Consider the following 15,066-nt stretch of genomic DNA (forward strand, 5'->3'; position numbering starts at 1 on the left):
GCCGAGGATCTAGATTCCAAAAGAGATCTTGATAACGAAAACTTTTTGTTACAAGCTTCGAAAACTCCAATTCTGATGGAGCTTTTATCTCAATCTGATGACGTATTTGAGGCATGCATGTTATAACGCAAACTAAAAATTTTGCTTTTAAGTACTGCAAAAAAGCAATATAATAAAAGGGGAGAAAAACCAGTTCAGCATAATTTTTCTGACAATTTAATCAAATGTGCCATCAGAGGGGGGGGGGGATAATCTTTAAGTATATTATTTCGTTTTGGGAGGTGAGCTACTGTTCCTCTGGGGTGGACAGTCCTGATTTAATTCATTTTAAATTTACATGAAATAATACTTCTACTTGAAATGGAAAGGAGGGGGAGGGGTGATTGGCGTATTATTTTTTTTTCGGGGGGGGGATGCTGTAGCTTTGGGAGGAGGGGCACCATCGCACTTGGAGGATGGACACACTTGATTACTAACTTTAACTTTGAATAAAATAATATTACCACTTGATATGTATGGAGAGGGGAACGGGGGTACTGCTTCGTTTTACGGGGATGGGAGAGGTGGGCTCTGGGTGGGTTGTGTCATCCTTCTTGGGGGTAAACGCCTTTATTTTCATGCTTTTAAATTTAGTATGACATAATATTCCCTCTTGAAATTTACTGTAAAAATTCCGAAAAATGCTCAAAACAGTAATTTTTAGATGCCCCCCCATTCCGAAACCCGACGCACAATGGGGTGGGACTTTTTACCTGTTCTTATTGGGAGGGTAATAAACAATTTGCACCAGGTTTAGCTTTTTTTTTTTTTTTGGATGTTCGGGTCCGACCCCTATTTTTAATGTACTAATATGTCTGTTAGAGGGGACTATACCACCAACTAACCCATTTTTTTGTTCAATTTTGCAACCGCTGTTTCATACCATTCGATTCTAACGAGTGTTTTTTATGATCATGCGTGTGTATTTTAAATTTTTGTAGGTTATTTAATTTGTATGGTTTCTATGTATGTACATACCAAATTTCATTAAAATCGGTCAGTAGTTCTGAGGATAATAGACCGAATCTAAAAATTCTCTTAATTTCTTACACCAGTATATATTAGATGTATGCTTAATATTTTAGAAATTTTCCACAGTCTTTTATAAAATTACTCTTAAGCCTTTTACATTTCTTAATTTTTTTTCATTTAAACTTCACTATAAGACGTACTTTGGGGATATTTCGATAATTGGGAATCTGGCGATCTTTTTTCATTGGTGTGAGTTTTTGGCTCCAGCACCTGCTCGAGAGGTATTTTTCTTTGCAAATCAAAACAAAGACATTGGAAATATCTATTCACATAGGGTTACTATAAATCAGCAGGGTTACCAAAATAAAATTATTTACGCCAAAAATGAGACGACTGCGCCAGATTCCCAATTATCGAAATATTCTTCGTACTTTTAAGAGTTAACGTATTTTTAAGAGTTTTAATTTGCTATGTCATCGCATTTCGTAGGTTTGATGAATATATGCATGGATTGAATTTCAAATTGTCATATGAAAGAAAACTTTATGTATTTTGAATACATTTCATGCATTTTTAATATTTTGAAAACTTTCCTCAGAAATTGATGCTTCCGATAAAATCTTCAAATGTAATTTTGACTTAAATTTTCAATGCTATCCAAGTCGTTTCTCTGTATCTCCTAATCCTTTCTTCAATTCGACACTTTGTCCACATTCCTCTTTGCTGGTGTATTCATCAAGAAGTGCAAGAAAACAATCCTGTTCAAATAGATAAACATATTTGTAGAAGCTCAAGAAGTTAGCCAAGCAAAATTTAAATTAAGTGTTTTTCTTTTTTAGATGAACACAAAATTAATATGACAAGAAAAAAAAAACCTGTCTAGAAGAGAAAGAAAAAATGCAGTAGACCCTCGTTTTACGCGCGGGTTACGTTCCACGGAAATGCCGCGTAAATCGAAACCGCGTAAATTGAGACCTAATACTAGTGTTAAAATAGGGGTTTGGTTCCATAGATAAAAAAATACTTCATTCTAGTGATGACTAATTGTATAATAAGTTTAATGTGTACTTATTTCGACTTTTACGCACAACATGCATAAAGAAAACATAAGTTAATTTCGTGTCCTGTTTATAAAGAGGAGCTGGCTACGATAGTCTTTTGGCAGTCATTAAGAATTTTTCTCTGTAATTCTTTGCTGAGCATTAACGCATCCATGATCACTTGCATCATTTCCATGATAGAATCTTCCTTCACTAACAAATCAGAAAGATCATCTCTATTGTCTAGGTAAGGCTCAAAATTTTCAATGTGAACGTTTTTGGTTGTGTGTCAACGAAGTCGGTATCCTCGTTGGTTTTGGTCTCCTTTGTCACACCTAAAAGTTCTTCTTCCAGTGAGTTCTGAACTGTTTGAGATTAATAACTTTACTTCTGGAAAGAGCTCTCGAACCAATCGCATAAAATGTCTCCAGGCACCCCAAGTTCGGTTATTAGCACGCCAAAATGCAGTTTATTACACGTAATCTGCAATCTTTAGGAGTTTGGATTTTGAAAGAGAGGAAAATGTTATCTGTTTGCATTGCCGCATCCGCGTAAAACCGAAACTCATCCACGTAAAATAAAATTAAAATGTCAAATCTTAAACAGCGTATAATTGAAACCGCGTAAAACGAGGGTCTACTGTATATGTAGGGATGCGGGACAAATATACAAATATAAATACAAAAGTGACGACCAGCAACAGGCTCTGGACCCAGCTAGACTGGTCCTAGTCAATTGACAATCCCCAGTGAAGATCAATGGCCCTCTTAAAACTGTCTACTCCCTTGCTCATTACCACCTCTCCCGGTAGGCTGTTCCAAGGTTCCACTACCCTGCTAAAATAATAATTTTTCCTAATATCAATGTTAGCCTGAGATTTAAATAGCTTAAAACAATTACCCCTTGTCCTGTTTTCAGTGCTAAACTTCAGCCCCATAACATCTTTCATTTTAATAAATTTAAACAACTGAATCATGTCCCCTCGGTCATGCCCCCCCCCCCCCACAAAGTGAAGTAGCGGAGCAAAGTGAAATGGTGAAATATTTTCTCAGCTTTTAGCTTCACCAATCTAGTAATATTTCAACCATGTACTAACACTTGTAGTCTATTCCAGTCAAGAAATATTTACCTCTAAAAGTCAAAGAATATGATAATACAAGCAATTTTCAAAAATTGATACTCGTATTGTAATTTGTATTTTAAATGCTTTGTAGAGTTAGTCAAGTGCATGCGGGGTAAAGTAGATGGGGAAAAGTGAAATAATTCATTTACAAATAAATACAAATACAAATACAAAAGTGACGACCAGTAACAGGCTTTTGGCCCAGTTAGGCTGGTCCTAGTCAATTTATTAGTTCCCAATGATGATCAATGGCCCTCTTAAAACTATCCACCCCCTTGCTCATTACCACCTCTTCCGGTAAACTTTTCCAAGTGCCCACAACTCTACTGAAGTAGTAGTTTTTTCTTATTTCCAGGTTAGCCTGAGATTCGAATAGCTTAAAACAATGACTTTTCGTCCTTTTCATTTACTTATTCAATCTTTTATCAAATCACTTACGCATTCATTTATTAAGTCTTTCATTTACATTCTTTCATTTAATAATTTTCTTATTTATTTATTCATTCACTATTTTACTAACTGATTTATTTTTCTCATTTATTAACTTACTAATTTATTTATTTATTCGCTTATTGTTTCATTTCCGTTTCATTTATTCATTCTTTCTTTTATTTACTCCTTTATTTGACCAACAATATCTTTAATGATCGAATAGAAAATATTTCATAATAAAAATATTTTATTTTTCACTTTACCCCATGAAAGAAAAAGGAGTGAAAACTTTCCACTTTTTTTGGAGGTACAAATTTACTGCCAGAAATAAAACAATATTTCAATGCAAATTATATTATAAAATATATTGTTCTTTCTCTATGCACCATAATTTTCGGAACAAATTTCTAAATTGTTCATTTTGAAAAAAGTAAATTATCTTAACCATTTCACTTTGCCTCACATCCCCCTACTTTTTTTATGTAAGATATAAGGTACATAGTTAAATTCGTACACATAGAACAAAGTTTCTGAAAAGTAAAAATGCTTTTGCATCGTTACTTTAAAATTTGTATACAATGTATGACATTGATGTCCGTCATTTGTAACGATGTTGTAAAATCCTACATCACTTGATGCCTGGTTTAATTTGAGAGGAACATGATGTGGAATACAATTATTATAGAAACTGTTACTTTGGAAGACATGGTAAAAAATAAAAATTCTTGCATGAGCACGTAAATAAGTAAAATCTTTACAAATAATAAAGCTGAAAGTCTGTCTCTCTCTCTCTCTCTTTCTGGGTGTCTGGATGTCTGTTACGCGCATAGTTCCTAGACCGTTTGGCCGATTTTCTTTACTAATAATAAAGCTGAAAGTCTGTGTCTCTGGATCTTTGTCTCTCTCTCTGGATCTCTGGATGTCTTTGACTCGCATAGCGCCTAGACCGTTTGGCCGATTTTCTTTACTAATAATAAAGCTGAAATCAGTGTCTCTGGATGTCTGTCTCTCTGGATCTCTGGATGTCTGTGACGCGCATAGCGCCTAGACCGTTCGGCCGATTTTCATGAAATTTGGCACATAATTAGTTCGTAGCAAAAAGGGGGAGCACCTCCAAGCGATTTTTCAAGAATTCGATTTTGTTCTTTTTCTATTCCAATTTTAAGAACATTTTACCCAGCAAATTATCATAACGGGGACGAACAAACTACCATAACGTGGACGAGCAAATTACCATACACGACCATGGCCGAGCAAATGAACATAGCAAATTGGCGAGAAATTCATCATCCATTATTTGTAAATATACAGGCGAACCAAATGACCTTTTAATTTTCTACAACGGGCAAAGCCGTGCGGGTACCGCGCTTACGTAAAATAAAGTTAATTGCTAACAGTTCTTTGGATTTAAAAGTTTTCTTTTGGAATAGTTTTTTTTTTAAATTATTTTCTTTTTTCACACACAGAAAGTCAGCTTAAAAATGTTTCATCGTTTAAAACAATGTAAACCACGATTAATAACAAGAAACCGTGTTTGAATGCGTCCGAAGCTTCTTGAAAAAAATGACACAAAACTTTTAAGTTGCATAAGTTTTAGTTGCTTTTCAAAAACTTCAGAGATATTCTCTATTTTCAATAGTACTGTATCAGTGTCAGTGTCACCCTATATTTTTACTTCCTTTTACAAAAAAGGAAGTATTGTATTCGCAAAAAAAAATTTCACTCAAAAATCGACCTTAATTTCGATTTTTCTCACCCCCGAATAAATGTCGAGTTTTTTTTTCGACTCGATCACACGTGGATATATGCCTAGGAACGTACAGACACTTGAAATATCCATTTTGACGACCCCCGAGTTAATTACAACGAATTTTCTCGTGACGTCCGTATGTACGTATGTATGTGCGTATGTGTGTGTGTGTGTGTATGTGCGTATGTATCTCACATAACTCAAGAATGGTATGTCCTAGAAAGTTGAAATTTGGTACATAGACTCCAAGTGGGGTCTAATTGTGCACCTTCTCTTTTGGTTGCATTCGGATGTTCTAAAGGGGGTCTTTTACACCTTTTTGGGGGTAAAATCATTGTTAATTTCAATGTAAACTCAAGCGGTGCTATAATTTGGCAAACACTTGGCAATATATCGCCAAGCTTTTGGTCGCCAAGTTTTGTCGCCAACTTGGCGACAAACTTGACGTTTTTTTTCACCTTGTTTAAATTTGGCCATATTTAGAGAGTTAACCATTGAATCACATTAAAACTGCCAATATTGTGAAAATTTTTCTGTATAAAACGTTTTCTTTGCTTCGGTTCGGGGGTGAAAATATTTAAATTGTTTCTTTGCTCACTCCGAGGAACTATTATCTTTAAATTGGAGTAAAAGGAAGTCATGTGATGCACACATCAGCTCGTTTTTTAGGAGATACATAATACATGATTTTTTCTAGGAAGATTAAGAAACTATATTTTTTCGATCGACAGACATACATAAAAGAGTATTTTTCCCTAAAAGTCAACTATTACAAAACGATATCAGTATTTGCAGCTCTTAAATGCAAAATATAGAGGTTATTAATTTTTAATGAAATATTTAAGAAATTCATATAAAGTACCGAATATAGCTTATAGGTTTCACATTCAGCGTCTTGATTTGAGCCATCTTCTGAACACTTCACCTAAATATAGATTACAAAAATATTTTAAGAAATGCTAACAATAAATTTGCATGTTCTATACAAATAAATTTATTTATTTTACAAAAGTATTCATTCATAACAATATGCTTGCATTTTTTCACTTTTTTACACAGTCAGAGATTAACACGTATTAAGCAAAATCTGAAAATTTAGTTTTGCGAAATGATGTATGACAAAAATCACTCGTTTTTCATCATATGTAAAGTGATCAGAGCTTCAAAAGATGTAATATAATGCTATCAAGTTATGATATGAGGGCTATTGACATTTATGTGATGTAGATGTTTCATATTTAGTCTAGTAAACAATGGCTAAAATGCGGATGAAACAAAAAAAATATAAATAAAAAAAAAAAAAACATATAGTACGGAAGATTATCACCCACATACAATTACCCGCATTCATAAGATTTTCTGATGACGCGCTAAAAGTCTCCGAGGAAGGGGAGGGAGGGGGACTGGTGTCGTCATCTTGGAATTAAGTGCATTTTTTCAGTTTTTGTCTCATATCTCAAAAACTATTTACTTGCTAGCAAAACCATTGTTCAATTAAAGATCGTCAATTACCTTTGAAAATATGTTTTTGTTATATTGTCATAGGTGCAAAGATATTTAATTTCAAAGTTCGTGATATTTTTTTTTTTTTTTTTAGTTACCATTTTCCCCAATCGTTAAAGCAGGGTAGAGAGCTAATTTGATGTAGCACGCCCATGAACTATGAAACCACATGTATAGTGTGCCTTTTGAGAAGAGTAACAAATAATCTGCAAATTTTGTTCGCTGGCTCACTCAAAAGTTAATGATTTGTGGCTAAACTATTGCAGAGTCACGTTTCAGCAGCGATCTTGAATTTTGTGCTATTAAACGTTGTTATATATTATTTACCTGAAGTACTACTGTTTAATGAAATCTGCAAGAATATGTAATATAGTTTCAATAACCACTTACAGTCTGACCATCGATTCCATGGAAAGGCTAATATCCGGTTTATAGGCGGAAATGGACGTATCTATTAGTTTATAGAGATGTTAGTTGGTTTGTTTCAGATGTGCACATTTGCCTCTCTATTATTTAGCCTTAGTTTTATAAAAATGAAAATTTACTCACAGCAATATTTTTTAAATCTAAAGTATATTAGATCTATATTCTCACGGCAAAAAATAATTGATTTCTTTATGCACAAAAAAGTTTTGAGCTAACCATTTTGCTTTTACGTTCCCGAACGAAATGAAAATACGTATTTTATTTTATTTTTGTTGTTTCTGTCGTAATTATTTTTTTTCCCTTATTTTATTTTTGAGAATGCAATCAATGAATAAGGCACTAGTGACATCATAAAACGCGTGCATCAAAATCCCATCGTTATTTTCCCTTCTCCCCTGCTAGATTCATTCAGATGGAATCGTCTTTACTTGGCAGATTGCCAAATTACATACAATTCGTGGTCAAACAGTACAGTTTTTGCGCAGATTTGTAGCTACGGTCGAAGTGTAGCTTTAACGTCAAAATACTGAACATAAATTAGCATTTATGCTGTTATTATAGGAGTGGGACGCGATGAAAATTACAACAATTGTAAACTTGGTCACAAATGCCAAAAAGTAGAGAAACGCCGTACCAATTAGATAAGTTTACTTACACTGACTTCATCCATGATTTTCTGAAACACTAGAGTAAACGTTTCTTTCTGCAAAATAAGAAGAGTAAATTATAGCCACAGCCAAAGGGAAAAAAATTCAAACATTACGCAAACTATAATTATTTATATCCTTTAATTATAATAGCGAGGTTTTTAACATTACAGGTCCCGCCTCTGTTGTATTTCATTGCTGAATTAGTTTGTACTCTTCTACAGAAACAATTAAAACAATTGAAACATACACACCTTAGAATTTTCCTCTAAAGCACAAAAATCTTCTGCTGCTAATTCAGGTTCTTTTGTATTTGTTTTTCCCTTGGATGCTTCACTTAAATATTGTAAGATCTTCATAACTGTCTACATAAAAAAAAAATATTTCATCGTAAATCACACTTTTTCCTCAAAATAAGTGCTCAGTTCGCATTTGAAGTCCCCCCCCCCCCTTGTGGCTATAATTTGGAAATTCAAACGTAAAAAAGTAATAAATTTATCCATGCAATTTGTTTTTTTATATAATAGTAATAATAAGAAAAAAAATAATAATTTCAATCAAAAACAATTATATCAAAAACCTTTATCCACGAAATATCTTTTCGATTAAGTTTGCTCGAACCAAATGTACAAATGTATGATGGGAGCACCTCAGGGACATACTATTGCAATTCAACGATCCAAGAACCTTGAGAAGATAAAAGGTTTAAATTTTCTCCTTGCAAACTGTTTTATTTATTGAGCAATCGCAAATTGCTTATTATCCTCACTTGACCTAAGTTGATGTTACTCTAATTTTTCGAATTGGCTTGACGACGAGGATAAGCTAACTCGTTGTTTTACTATTTAATAGTGGTACCCGCACGGCTTTGCTCGTAGTAGAAAATTAAAAGGTCTTTTGGTTCGCTTGTATATTTACAAATAATGTACGGTGAATGTCTCGCCAATTGGCTTGCCCGTGTTACGGTTCCACGTTGTGATAACTTGGTAATTTACTCGTCCATCTTATGATAATTTTGCTCTGGAAAATGTTCTTAAAATTGGAATAGAAAAAGAACAAAATCGAATTTTCGAAAAATCGCTTCGATGTGCACATTCCTATGCTACAAACTAGCTTTGTGCCAAATTTTATGAAAATCGGCCCAACGGTCTAGACGCTATGCGCGTCACGGAGATCCAAACATCCAGACAGAGAAACTTTCAGCTTTATTATTAGTAAAGATTAAGAGGACAAATATTCGTTACCATGATTACAAATCGCTTACGTTCATTTAAAGCTTAACTTAAGCAGATTTCCTTTTTTAGGGGGGGGGGGGTAAAAATTACGTTTTTTTAGGAAGAACATCAAATTAAATGAACTTAAAAAGCAAAACTTCCTCCAGATACGAAATTTCCAGATTACTAATTTTCATCATTTAAGATTGATAAGGAAAAAAAATACATAACGTTATACGGTGTAAAAATGATAAGTGTACAGGTGGATATCGGTCATATATATAAAGTCTTTATTTTTATTTCCGCATCCTAATTGCCATTTCTTTTCTTATAGATATGCCTCGAATTACCAGTTCTAGAAAATCATTAGTCATGATATGACGGGTGCAAATTTCTTGGCCATTCCATTTGCAGAAACAAGAAATTCAACGAGTAGGGTCCAATCGCAACCCTGGATTGTGGAAAACATAATTTGAATTCAAGACGTCAAAATTCAAATGAAAGCTAGATGCTGGTTCATTTATTTTTGGTTCAAAACTGCTATTTAGACAAGTATACCTGCTGATAAATAGTACTACTCATTTTGGAATCATGAGAAAAGATCAATGAAAACCTCCCACTTTTTTCATTGTCACGTGACTGAGCTTCGCACCAACCTTGTAGCTGTAATTGGTTGACGATCAGTGGTTATTATTACACTGCTTGACAATTGCTAAGGAACAAGTGGTTTATGCAAATTTATGCCTCAGACAGCTGGCCAATGGAAATAAATTCAAGTTCAAATGGCGTTGTATTATGAGTCTTTGAGAAGTTGAGCTCCGACTCTGACAATGTTTACCTCTGTTTCGGAAAATAGGGAGGGGTAATTGGCGCTAAGTTGAGTTGAGAAACTTTCTTAGTAGTTCTTCAAAATGTTCCAACTAAAATCTGAGCGGGCCGTGGTAGCCCGATCGGTAGAGTGTCGGATTCGGGGCCGGAGGGTCCTGGGTTCGAACCTCGATGGTCGAAGACCCACCGTCGTCATTAAAGGGGACTGGGCGACGTTAAATATGCTCGTGGTCTCAATGTCCTCCAAGTGAAACGATACCTCTGGGGGTGCTAGCACCAGGCAGCTATTAGCTCCTGAACTAGTTCTAAATTCTCATAAACTGTTCGATCCGGTGATGGTGCTGCCATCTATCGGTATATAAAATAATGGAGGCAAGGCACTTAGTATGCAGTCCTCGACATAAATACAGTTGTAGTCAGTTGTGACTCTTGAATAGAATAGAAAATCTGAGCCAATAACACGTCTATTTTTCCCTAAACTTCCCTAAAACAGGTAAACATAGTCAAGGTCACAGCTGCACTATAGATCAAGACTCGTTATCTGTAGAAAACAGGGCATACAAGCTCAAGATTCATACGAAAATTCACGCTGTTTGGTGTTTAACAAAAATAGTGCTTTATGTTGAAAAAGTTTTTTCTCTGAAATTCTGTTTGGTTTTTGAAATATTTAAGAGTAAAATGTCAACAGGACATCATTTGATGATCGTGGACGAGCGTCTGGAAGACTGGAAGCAAGTCAAAGTGTCACCACTGTAGCTACTGTAATGGGTGCGTCAAAAGGTGTCATCCCGTGATTAAAGAAGGCTGCTGCAGGTGTAAATGCTTTGTAAAAGCATGCCGGGGGTTGGGATAAGAACACTACCCCTTCAGGGGATCGCTATGTAGCCCTATTGGAAAAAGGAAAATAAATTTCATTCCTGGACATACAGTTGAAAGTGCAAATCTTGCAACCACTACCGGTACGCATGTTTCAGCAAGAACCATCTGACGCCGATTAAATAATGTTGGATTGTATGCACGGAACGTTGCATCCAACTTTGACTACGCCATCCATCGTCGAGAAAGATTTCGCAGGTGTAAGGACCATGTTGATTGGGATCGTCAAAATTAATCTAGAGCGATGTTCTACGACGAATCTCGTGTCAGTGTGACAAATGATTTCGGTCACCAACTACTGTGGAGAGAGCCAGTGGCGGATCCACTGGGGAGCGATTGGGGTGATCGCTCCCCTTCCTTCTCCAAAGGCTTGTAAATTTGAGAAATTCCTGAATCTGATCCTTTCCCTTCAAGCCACCAAAGATGCAAACAATTATATTTTCGAAAATATACCCTTCGACTTTAAATCAATTTTAAATCAATTTAATTTAAAGGAAAGGTACCTCTAAACCTCCTTTCCTCCTATTAACCACCAAAGAGTGTCTAAAAATACGTTCCTAACAAATATTTTCGTTGGAGAGCCCGCAAGCTCTCCTACTAATGCGCGAATGTTTAACAGCTCAATCAAAAAAAAAATCCATTACTATCTTCAAATTTTATTTACAAATGCAATTTTTGTATTTCATTATTTTTCGGCACGAAAACTAGTAAAAAGAGATGCCATCTTGACACTATAACCTTTCTTTTATAAAGAAAAAGTACAATTGAGAACCTAAATGGCTACTGAAAAAACTTCATGAGTACTCAAACGAATCAAAAGTTAAAGGGTTTAATTTGGATATGGAACCAGAATACTAATAGAAATTCTTCTATTTTTTTCATTTTATTATTGTGTATGTTACTCGAAACACTTTTAACTTTCATTCAAACTCTCTGAATCATATACATTAGTCGGGGGAAAAAACATGCTTCAGTTCTTATTTTTTAAATTTTATTTTCATTAGTAACCCCCCCCCCCTCCCCCCCAGTATAATGAATTAGTCATTCGCCCCTCCCAACAGGATCGTCTGAATCTGCCACTGGAGAGAGCGTGGAACACGTAATGCACAAAACTTTGTTTGTGAACGTGATCAATAGGGCCCAGGCGTGATGGTGTGGCAGGCTTCATGCACAACGGCAGAACACCGAATCACATTTTTGGACAAGGAAGCGTTACGTCACAAAGGAATTGCAGAGAAGTTATACTGGATCATGCTCGTCTATTTAGGGGGGGGGGGGGGTTGTAGGTCCAGACTTTCTGTTGTTGGACGACAATGCACGACCACACAGGAGCATTGAAGTATCAGACTAATTGCAAAGTGGAGGCCATTGCATTCTCCGTATGCAATGGCCTGCTTACTTTCCCGACTTAAATCCAATTGAACGAGCCTGGTATGCTCTTGGCAGACGTGTTGCGCAAAGAACCGTCCCTCCCAAAACAGTACAAAAACTCAAATCCGCCTTGAGAGAGGAGTGGCAAAATAGCCCCCAAGCACTCCTCGATAGTTTAGTGGGGAGTTTGAAAAACAGGTGCAAAATGTGCATTACTGTCCTTGGTAATCACACATCATACTGAGGTATTCATTCACCATCATTCTGACCTAGACTAATTTTTTGTGGTTATTTGAAAATCATCTAAGTAGGATTTTTTTTATATTTTTAAGTTTTTACTTCATCGATGCTGTAACATCTATACTATTTTGTACTTAAAATAAAGGCACATCCTCCCTGCTAACCATGTACTTAGTTCTGTTTCTTTAATCATTGTCTATTCTTAACTATTTCAAAATACGTAATTGCTCCTCAGCAATTGTCAAGCAGTGCACTTTAATCGCCGAAAATACCATAAATAGCATTTTTATTCCAGTGAAATTTGGCGGTGTGACGAATTGACGCGTGACAATCAAACAAAAACGAATTTCATGTTGGCAGTTTTAAAGTAACTCTGTATTTTCTCTATCTGAAGTCCATCTTCGAACTGCACTTTTTTTTTCCAAATAAAAAAAGTAATAAATAATGATACATTAAAATATTTACATTATAAAAAAACCTAGTTGAAAAACTGCACTACTTTTTGGTGGAGCGTGCTTTTTTTTTTTTTTCCGGAGTTAACTACAGATAAAATTCCTACTTTACCTCCGTTGAATGAATGTTTTGGCATTCTATCATCTTTGCTTTTTCTTCCTCTCCTAAAAATCATACAAAGTACTTCTTAGTAATAAACAAAATAACAAATAAAACGCATTGTCACGAGAAATCATTTGTCTGATTTTTTTTATTGTAAAAAGAACTGCAAGAAGTAAAAATAAGAAATGACAGCGTATAATTGCATAAAAACTGCAAATTACTGCATGCGCATGTTTCGGGGTTACAAGGGAACCCTCTTTCAATGTCATTTCATCCATTTACTCAATTTTTTTGCGTTGAAAAGGGGATTCCCTGTAATCTCGAAACACGTGTAAGCAATTCAATTTTTGTGCGATTATACGTTGTTATTTCTTATTTTTACTTTTCATGCACAAAGGTATTTATTCAACTGTAACTGCAAAAAGTGTTCATTTATTCTTGCACAGTTTTAACTTCAATGGTGAACAAGTCTTGCAAAATTGCTCTGCCTGCTCATTATTGATTTTGATTTTTAATATGTGCTATTCTTAATGCACACGATTACGTTACATTGTATCACTTTACCAGCCACCAGGAATGATTACAAATTTCAAAGACTTATAGATTGCTTTCGAGAGTTAAAGAGAAAAAATTCCATACCGAAAAATGAAATTGCTAATAAACAAAACTTAATTGGAGAAAACGTATGAATTTTGGGCAATAATCATTAAAAGAGATAATTTTAAAATTTATCGCTGATTTGAAAGTAAAAATATTTAAACATAACAAAAAAATAGATTAAAATCATTAACCAAACATAACCATACGGAACTCTATCGCGCAAACAATTGAGGCAGTGAGAAGCAAAGGAATGTAAGTGGACATTTTCATAAGTTTTGAGCAAAACGCGTGTAAATAACATCCTAGGTAGGCTTTCATTGAAGCTGTTTTCTAAATCATGCTGTATAGCAGCAACTAACAGGGCTACTAGTACCATTTCTTGCCCCAAGACAGAGGAAAGGTTCACCTACCACGAGTACTGGTGATCTCAAATTTTTAATTTTGCCACTTGTATCCCTTTGCCTCTCACTGCCTCCATTGTACATTCGCTCAGTTTATGCATACAAGGCAGGTTTTCAAAATTTAGCAAAAGAATCGGAAATAACAGAACATAATGGAAAAGAAATCAATATTAAATTTGATTCAACTACAACAGTAATTATCTTTTGGATCCATTTCCTGGGAGATTGGGGCTCGTTGACATAGACACATTTTTTTGTTATTTGTTTTTACTAATTTTTTAAAGCTTGACCACGAAAAGAAGGCGGCTGACCTTGAAGCGAAACATCATTTGTATCATTTGTAACAGGTAGAATCCGCCAGAAAGCACCGAATAGTTAGAGGCATGGTCTCGCTAATCCTATACATTCCAAAATAATAACAAACAACCTATTACAATTGATACAAATGATGTTTTTGCTTCAAGGTCATCCGCCTTCTTTTGGTGGTCAAGCTATAACAAAATCTAACTTGAGCTTAAAGTCACATCATAACAAATCCCACCATCTCTGAGTTTATCATTCACAGTTTAATGCGTAATCGAACTTAGACGTCAAGTTTATGGTATTTACACAAAAGAAGGTTTCTATTCATCGTAATTGCAAAAATACTGAATAATTTCTAAAAGATTTATTCATTTTTAAGTAAAAACCTTGAATATAAATGCACTTATGTCAAAAGTAATTCATGATTTCACAAACCTAAAAAACATCTTAAATCTCGAAAACATGGGTAAAGGCTCGCCTCTTTTTCCGCAGCCAAACTTTCCTGATTTAGATCTGCTCGTGCCACAGAAAAGCAAACGAGAATGAAATACAACAAATTCAACGACATGATGATACATTTGTCGAAACTATAGTACAATGCGAATGATATTCATGATTTTTTTAAATTTATATGCGTCATTTAGTATTAAATACTGATTGCGCATTGAAACGTGTATTTTTTTTAGTGAATGAATAAGAAACGTTTTTTTGTGGCTAAATTGTGAACAACAGGAAGTACAATTCAT

General features: G+C 34.8%; 1 protein-coding gene across 1 annotated transcript; it reads right to left on the minus strand.

The window, feature by feature from the left end:
• Positions 1-1,547: 1,547 nt before the first annotated feature.
• Positions 1,548-14,915, minus strand: LOC129225141 (uncharacterized). The gene is made up of 6 exons (XM_054859702.1): positions 14,756-14,915; positions 13,026-13,078; positions 8,187-8,297; positions 7,941-7,988; positions 6,219-6,281; positions 1,548-1,769 (listed from the first exon to the last, which is right to left on the minus strand). The coding sequence occupies exons 1-6, from the start codon at positions 14,886-14,888 to the stop codon at positions 1,665-1,667; spliced, it is 513 nt and encodes a 170-aa protein (XP_054715677.1). The 5' UTR covers positions 14,889-14,915; the 3' UTR covers positions 1,548-1,664.
• Between the last annotated feature and the right edge of the window lie 151 nt (positions 14,916-15,066).

This window comes from Uloborus diversus, chromosome 6, assembly GCF_026930045.1.
Source record: "Uloborus diversus isolate 005 chromosome 6, Udiv.v.3.1, whole genome shotgun sequence".
Taxonomy (NCBI): domain Eukaryota; kingdom Metazoa; phylum Arthropoda; class Arachnida; order Araneae; family Uloboridae; genus Uloborus; species Uloborus diversus.